Here is a 20784-nt window from a genome sequence, read left to right on the forward strand (position 1 = left end):
GTATGATCCAACTCCAATTTTTCTACTTTTGATTCCCTTCCAACTTTAGAAAAACTAGCCTTTTTTGCTTGCCAAAGATGCAACCTTCACACAAACTATGTTTAATAGATTTCAATCATGGTAGGTTTCCGTTGATAGAAGCACTTTCATTCCCTTCTTGCTTATATGCCTAAGCCTACAATGTTATAAATCTAAATTAACATTAACATCAACAGTAGTAACAGTGTTCCAGTTTTATTTCCTCAATTGACAACCATGGCTCCCGTGGTAACCTTTTGTTAGGATAGAGCCCTATAAAGCATGACATGATGTAACAATTTTTATATTCATTAATAAATTCATTTATTTATGTTTTTGTTTCCCGTTTTCATTCTATTTGCATTAATTGGTTATTTGATCATTTCTACCCATATCGCTTATAGTGTACATGACTTAGGAGCATTAAGAGTTGTACAAAAATACAAGTGATGGATTCTTGCAAGATGATAAGTTCTTCATAGTCGGTTCATGGATTTGGGCAATCAACAAGGACTCTAGTATGCTACCTCCTAATTAGAGGGTTGACTTGTTTTATCTGTTGGGATAGGTTTCTCATTGTCAGTGCACTAGTGTATATGGTTACACATTGGACAAAACCTATGGTGAATCATGACACAAGGTTATCAGTTGTCATGATTCACCAAACTACTATACTAGATGTACTCTCAACCTTGAGAGGATATTGAGTTTGTGCTAAAGTCAACAGGAGGCTCTTAAGACTTATGAGTGAAACTTTAAGGTGATCATATATCTTTATGAATTGAGTCACTGTTGATGAAGGCTAGTGGCAATAAATATTCTTAATGAAGGCACCATGATATTTCATGGGATTGATACAGTGTATTCCCTTAGGTGATTCAAAGGATATGTGATCTAGAAGACTATGATTATAGTATTTTCTATAGTCGAAATTTGACATATGCTCCTTAGAGCTAAAATATGTCAATTGATCACATAATAGGTGGATCTGCAATTCAAGGATTTGAGAGGTAATGTTGATAGGTGACAACACTACCTTGTTAGATTACAAACACCAGTTCATGGGGGGTCTACATATAGTGGATAGTAAGTCACGAACCCGAATTTCGCCTTGTTGCACTTTCGTAGGATATTAGAGTGCAATTGATTTTCTTTATTTGAGCGTTGAATTAACTTCAAAATTGGATTCTAAAGAAGCCAATATTTTCTTATGGGTCTAAAGGGTCCTTGCTCGAGCATTGATCGAACTTCTCTGCTGTACAAAAATACTTAGCTTTTTTACGTAGCAACTCTGGTCAAGAAAAAATTAGAGAAAGAATCACTACGGCTTTTGTAGTACTCTAGGTATCATCCTCAGGGACTGGCTTATGGAAATTGTCAATACTAGTGTAACCGAATCAAGGTATTTCTCAATTCCTTGTATCTTTATTAGATGAATAATACTTGTTTATATATACAATTGAGAGTCCTGAATTAGGAAGGTATTATCCCTAAGGAAACAACCAAATTATGGTATGTACAGATATATACAGCTAACACTCCCCCTTAAGCTGGAGCATAGATGTTGATCATGCCCAGCTTGTTACAAAAGTACTCAACTCGAGTTCCATTTAGAGCTTTTGTAAAAATATCCCCAAGTTGCTCTCCAGTCTTCACATAGCCAGTAAAGACTAGATTTTCCTCAATCTTTTCACGAATGAAGTGACAATCGACCTCAATGTGTTTGGTTCTTTCATGATAGACTGGGTTCGCAGCAATATGAAGAGCGGCTTGATTGTCACACCAAAGCTTTGCTGGCATTGTGCACTTCATTCCCACTTCACATAAGAGTTGATGTATCCATATGATTTCACAAGTAGCCTGTGCCATGGCCCTATTCTCAGATTCTGCACTCGAACGGGATACAACACTCTGCTTCTTACTTTTCCAAGCCACTAGATTCCCGCCAAAGAACACACAATAACCTGTAGTGGATCTTCTATCAAACTTAGAACCTGCCCAATCCGCATCAGAAAAACACTCAATGCGAGTGTGTCCCTGACTATTATATAGTATGCCTAGACCAGGAGCCTTCTTTAGATAGCACAAAATTTGCTCTAAAGCCGCCCAATGCTTTATTGTAGGCGCAGATGTGAACTGACTAACAACACTTACTGCATATGCAATATCTGGTCGCGTCACGATGAGATAATTCAGCTTCCCAACCACTCTCCGATACCTTTCAGGGTTGTAGAAGGGATCTCCATCATCTGGCATAAGTTGTACATTAGGAACCATCGGGGTAGTACATGGCTTTGCTTCTATCTTACCGGTCTCTTTAAGCAGATCAAGCACATACTTCCTCTGTGATAAGAACATCCCTTTCTTGCTCCTTGATACTTCTATTCCCAGGAAATACTTCAGTTCACCCAAGTCCTTTGTATGAAACTTGGAATGCATGAATGTCTTAAGATCAGAGATTCCTGCATGATCATTTCCTGTAATAACTATATCATCGACATAGACCACAAGAAGTATGATACCAGCAGCTGATTTCTTGTAGAAAACGGAGTGATCTTTCTCGCTCTTGTTCATGCCAAATGCTTGAATCTCCTTACTGAATTTTCCAAACCAAACACGGGGACTCTGCTTCAATCCATAGAGAGCTTTTTTCAGACGACAAACCTTCCCATACTCCCCCTAAGCAACAAACCCAGGAGGTTGCTCCAGATAGACCTCTTCCTCTAGATCACCATGAAGAAAAGCATTCTTGATGTCTAACTGATGTATCATCCACTGTTGGGAAGCAGCAATAGAAATAAATAGTCGAACTGAATTGAGTTTGGCAACTGGAGAGAAAGTATCAGAATAGTCTACTCCATATGTCTGAGCATATCCTCTAGCTACAAGCCTGGCTTTCAGTCGTGCCACAGAGCCATCAGGATTAACTTTTACCGCAAAGACCCACTTGCAGCCAACAACTTTCTTTCCTTGAGGCAAATCAACAAGTTTCCATGTATGATTATCCTCCAATGCATAGATTTCTTCAAGCATTGCATTCTTCCAACCAGGATGATTCAGGGCCTCTGTAACAGTTTTAGGTACTGAAATAGAATCTATAGAGGCTATAAGGACACTTGAGGAAGATGACAGGTGATCATAAGACACAAAGTTAGCAATGGAATAGATAGATTTGCAGTGTCGTTTACCTTTTCGAAGACTAATAGGAAGGTCGAGATCACTGGAAGGATCAGATGACGAAGGAGCTGGTGCAGGACATGTATCGGTTGTCACTGGGCGCCAAGAGTACACCTGAACAATTGGTGGTTTGTCTGGAGCAGGAGGAATATTAACAACAGGACCCAAATGAGCAAGAGATGCATCAGAATCAACCACACTTGATTGCCCAACAGTTGGTCTTGAATTAACCACTTGATACACAAGCCATTCTTCATCCTCCTCACTTGCAGAACTTGTGGGTGAAGAGAAAAAGGATGTGTCTTCTGTAAACACAACATCCGTTGATACTAGATACTTATTGAGATCAGGCGAGAAACATCTATAGCCCTTTTGCAGTCTTGAGTACCCCAAGAAAACACACTGTAACGCCTTAGGATCAAGTTTAGTAACAAAAAGCCTTGTATCTCTAACATAGCATGTACATCCAAAAATTCTTGGTTCAAGTGGAAAAAGGGATTTCTGTGGATGTATTACTTTGTACGGAATATCACCTTTAAGCACTACAGTGGGCATACGGTTGATCAGAAAGCAAGCTGTGGAAACTGCATCAGCCCAAAACTGTTTTGGAACCTTCATCTGGAACATGAGGGCACGAGTTGTCTCAAGTAAATGCCTGTTTTTTCTTTCAGCAACCCCATTTTGAGGAGTATCAACACAAGATGTTTGATGAAGAATCCCATTGTGACTCATGTAATTCTGAAATGAGTTAGACACATATTCTTTTCCATTATCGCTTCTTAATATTTTCACAGACACATCATATTGGGTTTTAATCTCAGCAGAGAAGGCACAAAAATGAGAAAATACTTCTGAACGATTCTTCATAAAATAAATCCAAGTCATTCGAGAAAAATCATCCACAAAGGTAACAAAATATCGAAACCCAGTTTGAGAAGTAACAGGACACGGACCCCAAACATCAGAATGTACTAACTCAAACAAAGACTCAGCCCGTTTATTAAGCCTTGGGCCTAAAGAACTACGATGATGCTTCGCAAAATGACACGACTCACAATCTAATGAAGGTAAAGTATCAAACTGAGGACATAATTTCTTCAACACCGGTAGAGAAGGATGTCCTAACCGACAATGAGCTTCAACAGGAGAGGCAGTACTGACACACGCAACTGGTCGAGGCACCCACTCGTCAAGAATATAGAGCCCATCAGATACATGTCCTTTACCAAATGTCCGTTTCGTCATAAGATCCTGAAACACACAATGATCAGGGAAAAATGAGACACTACAATTCAGATTTTTGGTAAGTTTACTGACAGAGATTAGGTTAAAGGCCAAATTTGGTAAGTTTAACACAGAAGATAACGTAATAGAAGATGTTGGTTTCACAGTCCCAAACCCTTTAATCTCATAGGTAGAACCATCAGCAACAGTAACAGGAGGAGTAGAATGTGTTCTGAAGGTAGAGAAAGTTTTATGATTACCTGTCATATGATCTGTGGCACCTGAATCAATTATCCATTTGTTTGAGGAGGAGACAAGACATGTTTTACCTGACTCTGCCAGAGCACTAACAGGAGTAGATGCTTTCAGTGCGTCTTGATACTGTGAATATTTAGAAAACTCTTCTGCTGTCATTGTGACGATCTTGTCTGAGGAGTCTGAAAATGTAGCAGTATCAGATGTAGCAACATTGGCAGTTTGAATTCTCCGATTTCGATTTTGCAATTTCCTGCAGTTCTTCTTGGTATGGCCAGCCTCATGGCAGTAAAAACACACAATTGTACTTGAATCATTGCCACGATTTTCAAATGCCCTGTTTCCGCCCCTGTTATTCACCCTTCTTGCATTTTCTGCATTTTCTCCTTTTGCAACAAGAACATTGGTGTGCTGAGAAGATGAGACATTCTCAGTTCGTAGAACTCTACTGAAAACTTCCTGAAGGGAACCAATGTCAGAACCAGAAAAAATCTGAGATTTTGCAGTCTCAAACTCAGATGGGAGACCGGATAAGAAACTCATAACAGCCATCTGTTCCCTTTGAGCCTATTGTACTCTAACATCCGGACTGAAAGGCATAAGTGCATTCAATTCCTCATATACCTTCTTGAAGTCCATAAAATATGCAGTAAGGGATTTAGCTCCCTTCTCAGGACAATGAAAGGCATTCCATACATCATACATCCGAGATACATTTCCTTTTCCAGAGTACAGAAAATCAAGATAATCCATTAGCTCTTTAACAAATTCACAATGACTCAGCAGACCAACAATATCACTATTAATAGAGTTTTTCATCTGCAGAAATAACCGTGCATCATCTTGCATCCAAAGTTTTCTAGTGTGATCATTAGGAGGTTCCTCAGTCAAGTGGTCATCTTTAGCAACACTTCTCAAATAAATTTTGATAGTCTTGCTCCATTCAATATAATTAGACCCATTTAATTTGTGTTCAGTTATTTTTTACACAATAGGCACTATATCAGCAACAGAATTCTTACTCTCTTCCATGATAATAAAATTTAATCTCCAAAGTAATCAGCCAGACCAGAAATTGCAATTTACCACTACAAGAAGAAAGAGACAAGTACCTCTCTTACAAGGTGTCAAAAGCGTCAAAGGGTCAAAAGCGTGCGTCAAACCCTTGACTCCCTCTCTTTCTCACCCTGAAAGTTGTGAGTCGTGGCGACCAAGACCAAGGTGGGCGAAGAAACTCAGATCGGTCCGGTTGCTAAGAGGAGCAGTTCAACTGGATCGGCTCCGGCACTGGAGCTCGGCAGCACGAGCCTGAGACAGAGGTCTCGTCAGGGCTGCTGACAAACGTGGGTCGTGTGTCGGGCCCGAGAAGAGTGGAGGCCGGGGCTTTCAATGATCTCGGACGACGGCGTCGCTTCGGCGGCGGAGAGAAGGCGTGAGAGGGTGGCGGGATCTGAGAAGAAGGCGTCTCAGGAAGGTGAATCGAGGGGCAGAGTTCGCCGGACTAGCGACAGCGATTCCGCAGTCGTCGATGAATCTTTCAGTCGTCGATGAATCTTTGCGATCCCTCGATCGACGTAAATTGTAAACTGCCAAGGAGATGTTCCTCTCAACAGTTGATCGAACACCGGATGAGAAACGTCGGAAAGTCAGATCGAGAGATGGGAAACGTCTGAAAGTCAAATCGGTGAAGAAACGGCGGCCTCAAGCGCTCCCACGCTCCGGAAACAAGAATGCGCTCCTCCCTGGGTCGGCGGTGACGCAATCCAAACTAACAAAAAAGGTAACAGGTTACTGTTCCAGATTGTTAGGAACAAAACCCAAAACCCAGAAAATTCCCTTGAACCAAACGTGGCTCTGATACCATGTAATTAGAATCAAGGTATTTCTCAATTCCTTGTATCTTTATTAGATGAATAATACTTGTTTATATATACAATTGAGAGTCCTAAATTAGGAAGGTATTATCCCTAAGGAAACAACCAAATTATGGTATGTACAGATATATACAGCTAACAACTAGAATAAATGAATTGCTTTTGTTTAAATCCTAAAGTGAAAAACAATTTGAGAATTATCTTTTGTGAAATAAGATTAAGTGAATGAAACTAAATTAATAACAAAATGAATATTGATTTTTAATTCAATCGATTCAAGTTTGGGGCTTTCCACAATCCAACTTAAGGTATAGAAATAGAGAGAACAAGGGTTTCTTTAGTAAAGTGATCTTAAGGTTTTGGGATCTTTGGCTGCTCGCGATCAATTTGAGTTCTATAACTCAAAATTGCATTTGAAACCTAATTTTTCCTTTTTAAAACAGGTTCCTAAAACCATCAAATGAATGAGATTGATTACCAGTTTAAGATTTGGCTTTTTAACCATTCCTACTCCTTATAGCTTTGTTTTGGGGCAAATAACGATAAGGAAGACGAGGATAATTAATGATTAAGAATTACCAAGAATCACTAGTATCGGGTAATAATCTACCGTATCATTCCCTAAATTAACTCACGAGGAGAGGATAAAAAAATTGATAAATTGTCACCCAATCAATAATTAATCTCATTGTTATAATAATTTACCCATTGTCCTTATAGGTTTCCTAACCCTTAGGTTTTCATGCTTCAAGCCCCAAGTTGGCTTCTTAGCCTCTTATAGGGGTTATGTTACATTCACAATCCATAATAGGGTAAAAATCCATAATTTGAATCAAAAGAAACTAAAAACGATATATTTAATACAGAAGAAAAAAAAAACAAATCAAAGTTTTCGTCTTCTTCCACTTTCAATGTCAAACTCTTCGAAAAAAGATCCAAGATTTCTAAAACCTAGAACTAAGAGAGTTTATATAATATCATCAATTACCTAACATGTGGCACACTCTCATTGGTCACTTATTACAAAAATAATTATCTAAAAATGATTAAAAATAATAAAATGGTAATTTCTAGTCGTGTGGGTTCCACTTAAGGCAGATGGAGTGCCCTAGATGCAATTCCCGAGATAGAGGAGGCAAAACATCAAAGTGGTAGTGGGTGAATTCGAAATTGAGGTCATTTCGATTTGGATTTCAAATTCATAAGTTGGATTTCAAATTCACAAGTTGAATTTCGAAATCATTTCTAAATGACCCTTCAGCTTTACGTAGTTGTCTTCACATGGCCATAACTTTTTCATTTCAGCTTCGATTTGCACACCATTTAAAGTGTTAGACTCTTGACTTCCCGAGCTTCGAAACGATATATAGTATGCCTATGGACTTCAGAAAGTACCCCAAATTTGGGTGATTTAAGTGTCGTTTGGTGCACAAATCATATCGAATATATGCCATTAAAGCACATATTTTGGCTCCAATCAAGCATCCAATTCATGATATAACACATTTGTTTTAAGAGATTTGAGTTTCATGTTCATAAGTGTGCATAAGGGCATTTTGGTAAAAAAAAGTAAGATTGCACTATATTTTATGAATTATCTTATAAATTAGGCTAATTAATTAATTAGAGCCCATTGGGTGGATTAAATGACCCAAGCTAAATTTGCACCCAAGTCACTTAAGCCCACAGGGAACCTTATAAATATTCTCTTTCAGGTTAGGTCTTCAAACTTTTACTTGACTTCTTCCGGCGAGAGCCTCCAGAGAGAAACCCTAGCCACCCTCTAAAAAGAGAAAAATCCACACTTTTGTCATGCCTAGTACTCTGTAAGGTGTGATTGGATGGAAGAACACCAAGTAGATGAGCTTCTCAAAGTTTCTACGGTTTTGGATTCTTCAACATCTTTTGCGATTTGGAATTGATTTGGAAACATCTAGATCCAGATATGTTTTCAATTCTCTTTAGATTAAATATCTAATTGGTTTTTGAAAGCCATGTTTTTGCTTTGATTAGGATTTAGAGAGCCCTAAGTCAGATGCATTCACTCTATTAGATTCAAGGTCAAGAAACGGGGCAATCCGAAATTCCCAACACTTACCACGTCCCACCAATAAATGTCACATTACGACCCTCATCATCAAGTTGTCTTACTAAGTTCAAGTTAAATATTGACTTTGGTGTATGCATCACTCTCTGGATTTTTCACACAGACCCATTTGAAAGTTTACAGAGAAAAATTGTTCCTCTATGTCTTTGAAGTTTAGGATTACAACATATATATAGGATTACTCTTGAGTACATGCAAAATGAAGAAAATAAAAAGATATAGTTGTGTAAATAATTAGTACCCTAAAATCAGGAAAAGATAAAAACTAAATTAGAAACATTGACTTAGCTGATTCTATCTCCCAATTTACTTCACTAAATCAAATCACAATATCCCATTTGCAACACTAAATCAAATCTCCCACATATTTTATGATTTTCCACACTCCCCCTCAAGCTAGTTTGAAGATGTTTTAACATTCCCAGCTTGTTTACTAGAACTTCAAACAACTGCTTTTGAAGGCCTTTAGTTAGGATATTCGCTACCTATTTTTCTATAGAAACATATGGCATACAAATTAAGTTCCCCTCAAGTTTTTCCTTGATGAAATGACGATCCACTTCAACATGCTTAGTTCTATCATGTTGAATTGGATTGTGAACTATGTTAATTGCTACCTTATTATCACAATATAATTTCATAGGTTTCTCATAAGGAATCCTTCATTCTTCTAATATCCTCTTCAATCAAATGAGTTCACAAATTCCATGAGCAATGACCTGAAATTCGGCTTCTGCACTACTTTGAGTAACAACATTTTATTCCTACTTCTTATAGTTACCAAGTTCCCTCCAATAAAGGTGCAATAACCTGAAGTTGATCTTCTATCCTAGTTATCTCATGCCCAATCAACATCAATATACACCTCAATCTACATATGCCCTTTTTTCTTGAACAATAATCCTTTCCTTATGCTTCCTTTCAGATACTTCAGAACTTGATACACGACTTCACAACATTCTTCAGTAGGTGATTGCATAAACTAGTTGATCATACTAACTACAAACGCTATATCAAGATGTGTATATGATAAGTATATCAGTTTACCCATCAAACGCTGATAGTGTCCTTTATACACACTTGAGCTTAACTCTGTTTGCCCCAATTTCCTATTAGGATCAATTGGTGTATTAGCTAGTTTACAACCCAACATTCTTGTTTCTTTAAGCAAGTCTAGAGTATATTTTTGTTGAGAAACAAATATACCACCTCAAGACCTTGCAACTTTCATATCAAGGAAGTATTTGAATTGCCCAATATCTTTAACTCCAAGTTCCTTAGCAAGTGCCCCCTTTAATTTCTCTAATTCCATAATGTTATCACCTATCAAGATGATATCATCTACATAAAATATCAAGATGGAAATTTTATTGTCACCAGAATGTTTGTAGAACATAGTGTGATCGGTCTGATTTTGCATATACCTAAGATTCTAAATGGACTTTGTGAAACGATCAAATCATGCTCTTGGGGACTACTTCAACCCATAAAGAGATCTTTTCAATTTACAGACTTTTTCAATGCCAAATGATTGCTTAAAACTAGGGGATAAATCCATATACACTTCTTCATCCAATTCTGCATTTAGAAAAGCATTCTTTACATCTAATTGTTGTAATGCCCAATTTAGATTGTTTGCAAGTGACAATAAGACTCAAATTGTGTTCATCTTGGCAACTAGTGTAAACGTCTCTTGATGGTCAATGTTGTAGATTTGTGTGAAGCCCTTGGCAACTAACCTAGCTTTATATCTCTCCACTGAACTATCGGGCTTATGCTTGATAGTAAATACCCACTTACATCCTATTTTTATCTTCCCTCTTGGCAAACTTACCAAATCCCAAGTTCATTTCAAAAACCCTCATTTCTTCCATGACTGTTTCTCTCCACTTAGGAAGAACTAGATGATCCTGTCTAAATTTTGGAATCTTCATAGAAGACATGTTAGTAGTAAAGACTCTAAAGGAATTATACAACTTATAGTGTGACACATATTTAGAAATAGGATGCATGGTACAAGATTTGGTTCCTTTCCTAAGGGCAATGGGAATATCAAGGTCATTGGAAGCATTAGAATTTGTATTTGAAGAGAGAGTAGGTAAAATTGTACCTTCCTAGGCCGCTATGATTGGTTATGACTCTTAGATAGTGGCAAAAGTATGATTTTCTGAATTACTTTGATGATTTCTCCTTTTTAGGTAGACACGACGCTCAAATTTGAGATTTTTTTGTAGTGATTATCCCCCTATCAACAATTCTTCATTGTTTGGCACAATAAAACTCCGTTGAAGAGTTGAACTTGAACCTAAGTTTTTTTACCCAACAGGACCCAAACCAAAAGAATGTGAAAGACTTGGATTCACGTTGTCATCAAAAGTTGGCAAGTGCACATGGATCAAGCTTAGTTCTATGTTCTTTATGAATGTGAACAAATGTTGTACGTCCAAAAATTTTCAAAGGAATTGAGGAAAATATTTTTGTATGAGGATAAACCTTAGAAAAATGATTAAGAGGAGTTTTAAAACCAAGAATTTTAGTTGGTATCTTGTTTGTTAGATAAGAGGCCATGAGTACATCTTCTCTCCAAAAACATTTGGGTACCTCAATGTAAATATGATGGCTCTAGCAACCTCCATTAAGTGATGGTTTTAAAACTTTTAGGTGCCCTAATGTAAACATGATGGCTCTAGCAACCTCCATTAAGTGACGGTTATTCCTCTCCACAATCCCATTTTGTTGTGGGGTATCAAAACAACTAGATTGGTGTATGATCCCATTTTCAAGTAGATAATCTCCAAGGATATAGTTAAACTATTCCTTTGCATTATCAATCCGAGGTACTTGAATTTAAGTTTGAAATTTTGTTTTTATCATAGCATGGAAAATTTTAAACACTCTTTTTGCCTTTAATTTTTTCTTCAACAAATAAATCCAACAAACTCTAGTGTGGTCATCTATGAAAGTGATAAACCACCTAGTTCCAATTAAGTTCACGACACGTGAGAGTCTCCAAATGTCACTAAGTATCAATGCAAAAGGTCTAGATTTTTTTATAAGGTTGTTCAAGAAAGTAGGCACATTGATGTTTAGATTGTTGACATACCTCACATTGAAACATTGGCGGATTTTTATTGTTAAACAAAGATGGAGACAATTTTTTTAAATATGAAAAACTAAGATAATCTAACCTATGGTGTCATAACATTATTAGATGTTCAAGCGAAGAAATAAAAGTTGAGTTTGTCTACTCTTGATAGGATCCTCAACAAGGTCATAAAGTCCATCAATCTCCTTAGCACTACCAATCGTTCTCCCCAAGCATAGGTCCTAAAATTCACAATAAAATGGGAAAAACTTAGTAACACAATTCATGTCCCTTGTTAATTTATTAATAGAAAGAAGATTGCATGAAAGATTAGAAACATGAAGGATGGATTCTAAAGTCAAAATTTTTGAAATAGGGGTTGAACCTTTCCTTGCAAGAGATGAAAATGATTCATTCGCAATTTTGATTTTCTGGTTACCTAGACAAGAAGAATATGTTGAAAACAAATTTGACAAGCTCGCCATATGATTAAATCAAAATCTATGATCCATGGTGTAAAATTTTCATAATGAATGCTTACAGCAATAAGAGATTTACTTGTTTGTGCTAAAGAATAGGATGATAAAAAGGTTAGAAGATGGAGACTAATTGAATAACCTATACAAGTGTTCCAACTACCCTTCACTGAATGGATATGCTTTAGTTATGATTTTGGACTCTCGATTACAGCCTACATGTCTTGGACATTTCTCTTATGAAATCTACCATTGTTTTTCAAATTCTGTGGCTTCCCATGCAACTTCTAATAGGTGTCTCTAGTGTTCCATTGTTTGTTACAATGATCACACTATATCTTCCCTTTATCCCCTGCTTTCTTTGAGATCCCTTGATCACCAGCTTTGATAGCAGAATTGACAACAGCAATGGCAGCAACATCAGTTGCAACAAGTGTTGAGTTCTCATGAATGGTTGAAGAAGAGCCTCCCATCATGACTGAACTACGACTTTCTTCCCTTCAAACCTCAACAATGCCATGAGGTGAGACTTGAAATGGAGGCATTGATGCCTGCTGTGAAGAATTTCCAAAATTCTCCTCCATATTGATTCTTGACATCAAATCCTCCTACCAGTAGCTTAATAGTTCCAAGAGGAAAAAAAAAAAAAAAAAATCTAGTACTTGAAACTCCTACCTACAACTTAATAGTTCCAGGAAAAAAAAAAAAATATCCATACTTGAAACAAAAAATGAAAGTACCACTTCCAGTAGGAAACTGGCTTTGAATGAAAGTTTAGTTCTTTAATATCTTTGAAGTTTAGGATTGCAGCGTATATATAGGCCTACTCTTGAGTACATGCAAAAGAAAGAAAATAAAAAGGTACAATTGTGCAAATAATTACTACCCTAAAATCAGGAAAAAATAAAAATTAAATTGGAAACATTGACTTAGTTGATTCTATCTCCTAATTTACTTCACTAAATCAAATCACAACATCCCATTTACAACACTAAATCAAATCTCTCAAATATTTTATGCTTTTCCACACCATTTGTTGTCTTCAAAATAACATCACTAACACCAACAGTGTTTAAAGTTTCTCCATTAGCCAAATGCTCTTCTCCCTAATTTTCAACAGCATAATTTTCCATAATTTTGTGGTGTCTAGTGGTATGAGAAGAGCCTCCTGAATCTTAACACCCAAGAGTCAATAAAACTATCAATAGATAAACATAATGCATCTTATACCTCCTTAGTCACAATATTGGCAGTGTCGCTTTTGTTCTTATCCTTATTTAATGCTTTGCGATTCTTCATGTGACTAATCCTGCCATAATTCCAATATTCCAATTTGGATTTGTTTCTCCCATTCTTTTACTTCAATCTACTGTTGCCTTAGTTAGAATTCCTTTCCTAACTCCTACCCCTAGTCCTAACATTTAGAGCAAAGTTTGATGTTGTTGCTTCACCCGGATTTTTCTTACGAAGTTCCTCAACAAGAATTTGATCCTTAACATCATTAAATTTTAAATTTGAGTTACCTATAGAATTACTAAGTACTGCTCTCTTCGAAATTTATTTCAACAAAGGATGGTTGATTAACAATGATGTTAAATTCATTCATATGTTCTACCACTATACCACCTTCTCCCACCTTCAAATTAAATAATTTTTTCATAAGATGTACCTTATTATTTGTAGAAAGCTTCTCATACATGTCGAACAGGACCTCTATTACCCTTTTGTGGTTTTCTCCTTCACCACATTAGTGTGCCACATTCTTTGTCAATGTCAATCGGATGACTCCTAACACTTGTCTATCAAGGAGATCCCAATCGGCGTTTGACATTGGTTTCTAGTTTTGTTCTCAAATGCAGCCATTTACCATACAGATAATCTTGAATTTGCATTCTTCATAATGCAGACTTCGTACCATTGAACTTGTTAGTTCTAGACCCAAATCCAACTTAGGAGTGAATTCATATTTATGAGAGCAATAACACACAAGAAAGAGAGAATAAATAGAGCACGCATAAAATTTATAGCTGTTCACTCTCAATATAATTAGGTTCTACACAACTCAACATAAATATGTCAAGAAGAGTTCCATGTTGGACATTAAAGCTCTTTAAAAGTGTTTGTGCTATCACATTGTATTTAGTGACCATACAAGGTGGAGAATGGGGAAAAGTAAGAAACTTCTCAATGACCTGCAAACAACAATATGTTGTGAGTCATGTGACCTAGCACCTTTGAAGCATGGAAACACTAGTCCGGCAATGTCCAACACACAGCTCCAATATTCTGCAGTCATGTATTAGACGTGCTTTGTCTCTCTTGATTATATTTAAATTTTTTTTCATGGACATGGGATTGATACATGCGATGTTGGAAAAGAGATATTTATTTCAGAAACATTCATTTTTGGTGCAAAGGGATGAGGGAAGGAGGAGAAGGGGAAGAAGAAGAAGGCTTGTCACTCCATTCCTCTCTCATGTGGAGGGTTATGACCTTCTTATGATGTATTTATTTTATCTAAATAGAAAATCGTTTTCCTTTTATTAACAATCATACCCTTTTTCAAAATATCGTGATAAGCATATGTTATTAATTATAAAAAGCACCATGTTTATGCTATGTCTATATCATAGTTGTTAAAGGATAGCACTAGGCCCAAGGCACAATGACTCCCTAGCTATATCACCTCACCTGCCAAGGTGCACATTTTGTTTGAAAGACACACCTCGTCTATTTTCTTTTTTCTTTTTTAACACTTCTATTATATAATTTCATTAGTTTTTTGCTAGATGCTTCTTTTAAATACTTGAAATCCTTGAGTTCAATTTCTTGGATTGAATTTTGGGTTATATTTTATAAAAAATTTTACATGCACCTTAGCTTGTATCTCACTTCACCTAGGAGCACACCTTGTGTTGTGCCTTGTGTCTAAAGCCTTAAGATATTTTTGCGCCTTAGGTGTGCCCTTGCGCCTTTCAAAACTATGGTCCATATCCTTGTTTTTCATTTTAAGGATTTTCCAATTCCAAATCCCATTTTTTCTGAGTATATTGATGTGGTGTTGTATTGAAGTTCCATGATCCATGTCCATGCCAATGTTAAGAGTGCGTTTGGGAGTGATTCTAGAAAGCGTTTCTAGCATTTCTAACGCTTGAATGATAAAAATTTTCTAGTATTAAAAATATTTAAAGCGCTTCCTAGAATCACTACCAAACGGGCTCTTAGTAACCTAGCTTACTTGCCACAATGTTAGACACCCTTCAATGCAAATAGTCCAACCCTACCTTTGTGTCTTGAGTGTGAAGGAGGCTAGTTTTGTTGTTTTCCATTATAAAATCAAACATGCCAAAAATTGATATTAATACGGGCTGAGTTGGGCCTATTTTCTTGTTCATGCCAATGCTATATATCATAGCATGCTTGCAATAACATTGGCTTCCTCCAATGCAAACACTCCAACCACTCACCTATGTCTCCCTGTGGAGAAAAAGGGAGTCTTTGGTAGGTTCCAATGCAAGATTAAACATGCCAAAAATTGAGTTCAATACGGACTGGAGAGAAGTTGATCTGATTCCATTCAAAAGAGCAATCCGGAGTGTAGTTCTCAGGCAGTTTAGAGAATAAAATGCCCATAATCTATGGGTTTAAGTTTACTTTGACTAAAACCCAGAAGATCTTTTTGAGGGATAGAACTTAAGATATGTAGGACAACTTACTTACAGACTGGTAACATGTCAGACATGTATCAGCACAACACTCCTGCTCGTGTCCGTTACAAGTGCTTCTACCTTTATTTACTTATCACTGTGCAGAAAAAGAATGTGTTTTCATTAAGAGCCTATTATAAAAAATAAAAAAAATTCACTGTTTTCTTTTGTTTGGATTTCCTTCACCAGCACAAGCTGAAGCAAGATAAACTCATAAACACACAGAGATGCCACACCTTACATTTAACATCAAAAACCAACACTAATTTTCGTGAAATAAATGGATGATTGCAACATTCTGTACTACAGAATAGTACAGATATTTTCTTGACCATGCAAGTTTTTGGCATGAAACACGTCCCAAATGGAATATGTTGGATGAGCACTAAGTATGTATTCTTCATTTACTGAGTTTTCATTAACAACCGTCCATATAATTTAATCAATGCCAAACCTTTGAATTTTGTTTCTGACTTTATCCTTTTGTTTAGTAATTGCTTGATTTGTAGTTATGATTTCTTTATGCAAATAAACACAGGGTTTGGATGCACTTGGCCTAGCAACCCTGGATTCTATTACTTCTGTTACTGCTACAACTCTACCTTTTTCTGCTTCCCGTCCATTCTCCTCAATGACTGATGATGACATTAACAACTTGAGGACCTTGCGCCGCCTTCTGCTACTGTTATCAGGACCTCAAAAGACGGAAAGCTCTAGCAAGGTAAGAGCATTTAATTGCTTGATATACAAAGTCTTAAGTACTTCACAGCTTTAAATAAATAACTACACTTACATTTTATTGATATGGATGGGGTGATGATTCCTTTGATAATAGGAGAAAATGTCCATATGACTTCTTTATGTTGCAAGACATATCTTTGCTTAGGCCACAGTTGGATCTCATGTTCCTCCCTTGTATGCCATAATTAATCAGATTTCAATAGCCACTAAATTCAAACGACCCTCCCACCTATAGTTTTTTTTTAAAAAGCCAGTCTAACAACTACCAATTTCTGATTGTGGGCACATACTGTATTATGACTACATGAGAGGAATCGTGATGAATGCTGGCCTTTGGTGAGACTTGGATCTGTCATATATTTTGTTCAATTTCCTGAATAATTTAGTTTTTCTATTCATCCATTGTTTTAGGTCATCTAAATTAATTTAGAGAAATCTGATTTGATGTACAAACTCTTTACAGTATGTGCGCATGTGTGCCTTATAAGGAAGAGACAAATTGCTGTCTCATCCCATATTTACCTGTGAAATGACTTTAAATAGGAAAGAGTGTGTTTCCACACACTCATGTAAAAATAATTACAAAATATGAACATTTTTCATGCACTCACCAGTTAAAGGTAGTACCTACTATGATCAAAGGTAATACTTATTTTATTAAAAGGTAGTACCCGAATGGTCAAAAGTAGTACCTTTAACAAAAAAATGCTTACCTTTAACAAAAAAATGCAGCATGCTAATTATTTTTAGATAACCGCCTAAAATTTGTATTTTATAAATTTGGGTTCCTATTTTGTGGTTTTTTTATATGAATGTATGAAAAGACACTTTTCCCCTTTAGATAACCCCCTCTTACAATTTTGATTGTTATTATTGTAAAAAACAAAATAAAATAAAATATTAACTACACATGAGTATGCCCCATAAATAACCTCTCTACCCTTCTAACTTCTTCGGAAAATCTTTCTACAATTCATGTTTCTTATAATTCCTTTCTTCTTTCTCAACTTCTCATTTGCCTTATAATCTTAGTGCCCCTGTTTATATATAGTGCCTATGGGTTGATCTGATTTAATATCATAACAAAAGAGGAAGTTCTACAAATTATTTGAAAATCCGCACATTTATTCAAAATCCCCAAAAGTTGGCTATGTCAAAGGCAATTAGGCATTGAAGTTTTTAAGGTTAATTCAAATGAATTACCAGTCATTGATTTCAGTGGGATCTTGAAATATAGGTATGGGAAGCTATCCAACTGAATATCCATTGAGCCATTGTGAAACTGCAACTTAAAAAATCTCTAATTATGCTATATAATTTGTTTATATTTGCTATTATTTGTGAGTTCAGTTCGATTGTTGTTGAGCTTATAACACTGCTCATTTAACTTTGTTTCCCACTGAGACAATTCAAAGATTTCCTGTTTACGGAATGTTAAATTTGCCTAATAAGACCTCGGGTATCTACAAATGTTGTTCATAATCCTGTAAGAGGAAATTTTGTTGTTCCCTTACAATATTTTAGCAATTGGAAATTATTGAAAGAAAAAGTCTGGATTTTTTTTCCCTCTTTTGAAAAAAAATAAAGAGATGAAATATTTTTATGGAGTATACAAACTTTTTCAAGTACTGCCTTGTGGAGATGAAACAACAGTTATTTCTTTCAATCTTGCAATATAACTTTTTGAAGGACTGCATTGTAGGGAGTTAAAGACTCGGAGGAAGTGTCACTGGCTTTTTATCAACTTGCTTCTGTTCAGGAAATTCTCCCCATCCTTTCTATTATTCCTGAGGTAAAGAGTTTAAATTGTGTTTCGGATAATTTATTTGAAGAGCAGCTGCATATTTTCTACCAGGAGATAGTACCGTAGTGCCCTAAAGCGTTCTAAATCAAGTTCTACTGGTTAAGTATCAAAATCATGCCCTCACAGGAACGCCTGAAATAATGAACTGAACTGGACTGAACTGAACACGCATATATTTCTATACAGTATTGTGTTGTGAATCGTTTTATAGCTAGAATCAGGCTAAGCATTTTGTCACCTGAACATTTTTGTCAGCTTCCACCAGAATTGCAACAGCAGCTACTCCTACTGCCATCAAATCTGGCTGGAAGGTTAATGTCTCGAGTTGCAGCAAGGACGATTCGGAGGATATTTTTGTGACAGCCATCCAATTCTAAAATGTTGAGAGGAAGCATAAGAGGTGGTCGGGCTTCATTTCTGCAGTATAAGATATGAGAGGACAAAATACATAAAATCACACAGGGATTAGAGGAAGCAAGAGTTTGCTGGGATTAGGTACAAAAAAGGGTGAAAATTTTATTTTGAAATTGCTCATTTCCATTGTAGTGAACTACAAGTGCCATTGTTGGGTTTTTGGGGGAGGTGGGGGGTGGGGGGTGGGTGGGTTGGGGTTCAACCTACAAAATGATGTAACGAAACAACTCTTCATGAAAATTCTTAATCAATGAACAATTGTGAGGAACTTGCTGATACTTTATTGCGGTGTCCTGCTAAAATGTATCCTGATTATGGAGGGCTCAATATGGATCACTCTTTAGTGCCATGGATGCAACACTGTTTCTCCCAAACTGACTGGGAAATAAGAGCTGCAGAGCACCAAATTTAGGCACACAGTTGGAGATGGCTGTGCTGCATCAAAAGTAAACTGATGCAACCCCAGAAGAAAAAAGGAAAATTGATAGAACTTTCATTTCTGAAAATTCAAAAAGAAATACAATGGCTAGATGATATTCCCTCCCATTTACAATACCTATTAAATAAGAAAAAAAATAGAGCATTTCATGCCCATGATCTAAACAATCAAACCTTATTTATCTACCTAATTGAAACATCCCAAAATTAGGATAGTCAACCGATTCTCAAATCCTTTCCCCCAATCTACTACCGTGATTATTGGAAGGTACATAATATTCCCTTCCCCTTGAAAGAACCTTGTCCTCAAGGTTTGAAGTGAGGAAAGCAATGAGTGGTTCCAAATCATCCGATGTGGCATCCTTTGGAAATTAATTAGACCAGTGAACCAAGACTTTAGTCTTGGGGTAGTTGCATCCAAATCATCCGATGTGGCATCCTTTGGAAATGAATTGGACCAGTGAACCAGGACTTTAGTCTTGGGGTAGTTGCCATGTTTGACAACAGGACAAAATCTAGAATTGCAAGGGGTTCAAACAAGACTTGTTCATCTTTGTTGACTTGTGGTAGCTTGAGTTCCACAACTAATTGTTGATCAATCTTCTTTAGGCAAGAAACATAAAAAAAAACAAGGTGAATTTTACAAGGAGGCAACGCCAAACAATAGGCAACGTATCCAACACGAGTGAGAACTTGAACAAACATAAAATTGGGGAGAAAGTTTCTTATTTTTGCGGAATGCAACAAAAGGTTGTCGATATGGTTGAAGGTGAAGATACACCATATCCCCCACCTCAAAGGATCTTTCAAAACGATGTCAGTTAGCTTGTTGCTTCACATGGTGTTAAGCATTCTCGAAATTTTCTTTTAGCACCCATATTATGGCATTGCGATCCATCAACTTTTGGTCAATAGCTGCCACATTAGAATCACTTCGAGTATATATTGGTAAAGAAGGAGGAGGTTGGCCATAAATTATTTCATATGATGCAAGTTTAGTGGTGGTGTGGAAAGAAATGTTGAACCATCGCTCTGCCAAAGCAAGCTAATGCAACCATTTTTTTGGGCGATCACCTATGATGCAACAGAAATAATTTTTCCAAGTAACGATTAACAACCTTTGTTTGCCCATTCAACTAAAGGTGATCTGCAAAGTTCATGCATAGTTAAGTGTCTTGCCTCTTCATAAAAGTATTCGAGAAGGTACTGGTGAAGATGGGATCTCTATCACTAACAATGGTGGTAGGCATGCCACGTAAACGGAAGACATGGTCCATAAAGAGTTTAGCAATGTCCTTGGCCAAATAGGAATGACTTAATGCGATGAAGTGGTTGTATTTATTGAGTCGATCAACCACCACCAAAGTGGCATCCTTCTCTATTGAACGAGGAAGCCCTTCAATGAAGTCCATTGAAATGTCACTTCAATTTCTAGTAGGGATTGGGAGAGGTTGAAGCAAGCCA

The 20784-nt window shown here is 36.6% G+C and overlaps 1 protein-coding gene across 4 annotated transcripts in view; it reads left to right on the forward strand.

Moving 5' to 3' along the window:
* LOC100242645 (uncharacterized aarF domain-containing protein kinase At1g71810, chloroplastic) overlaps positions 1 to 19150 on the forward strand; it is a 69703-nt gene extending 50553 nt beyond the window's left edge. For 2 of the 4 annotated variants that reach the window (XM_010647500.3, XM_010647501.3), the window contains 3 exons: positions 16462 to 16644; positions 18367 to 18456; positions 18724 to 19150. In XM_010647500.3, the coding sequence (XP_010645802.1) occupies positions 16462 to 16644; positions 18367 to 18456; positions 18724 to 18828 (378 nt within the window). In that variant the 3' untranslated portion in view covers positions 18829 to 19150. Of the gene's footprint in view, positions 1 to 12610; positions 12740 to 16112; positions 16313 to 16461; positions 16645 to 18366; positions 18457 to 18723 lie in introns of those variants that run through there. The other 2 variants (XR_002029272.2, XR_009464892.1) reach the window with 2 other exon arrangements.
* Positions 19151 to 20784: the final 1634 nt, after the last annotated feature.

Source organism: Vitis vinifera, chromosome 18 (assembly GCF_030704535.1).
Source record: "Vitis vinifera cultivar Pinot Noir 40024 chromosome 18, ASM3070453v1".
Lineage (NCBI taxonomy): Eukaryota > Viridiplantae > Streptophyta > Magnoliopsida > Vitales > Vitaceae > Vitis > Vitis vinifera.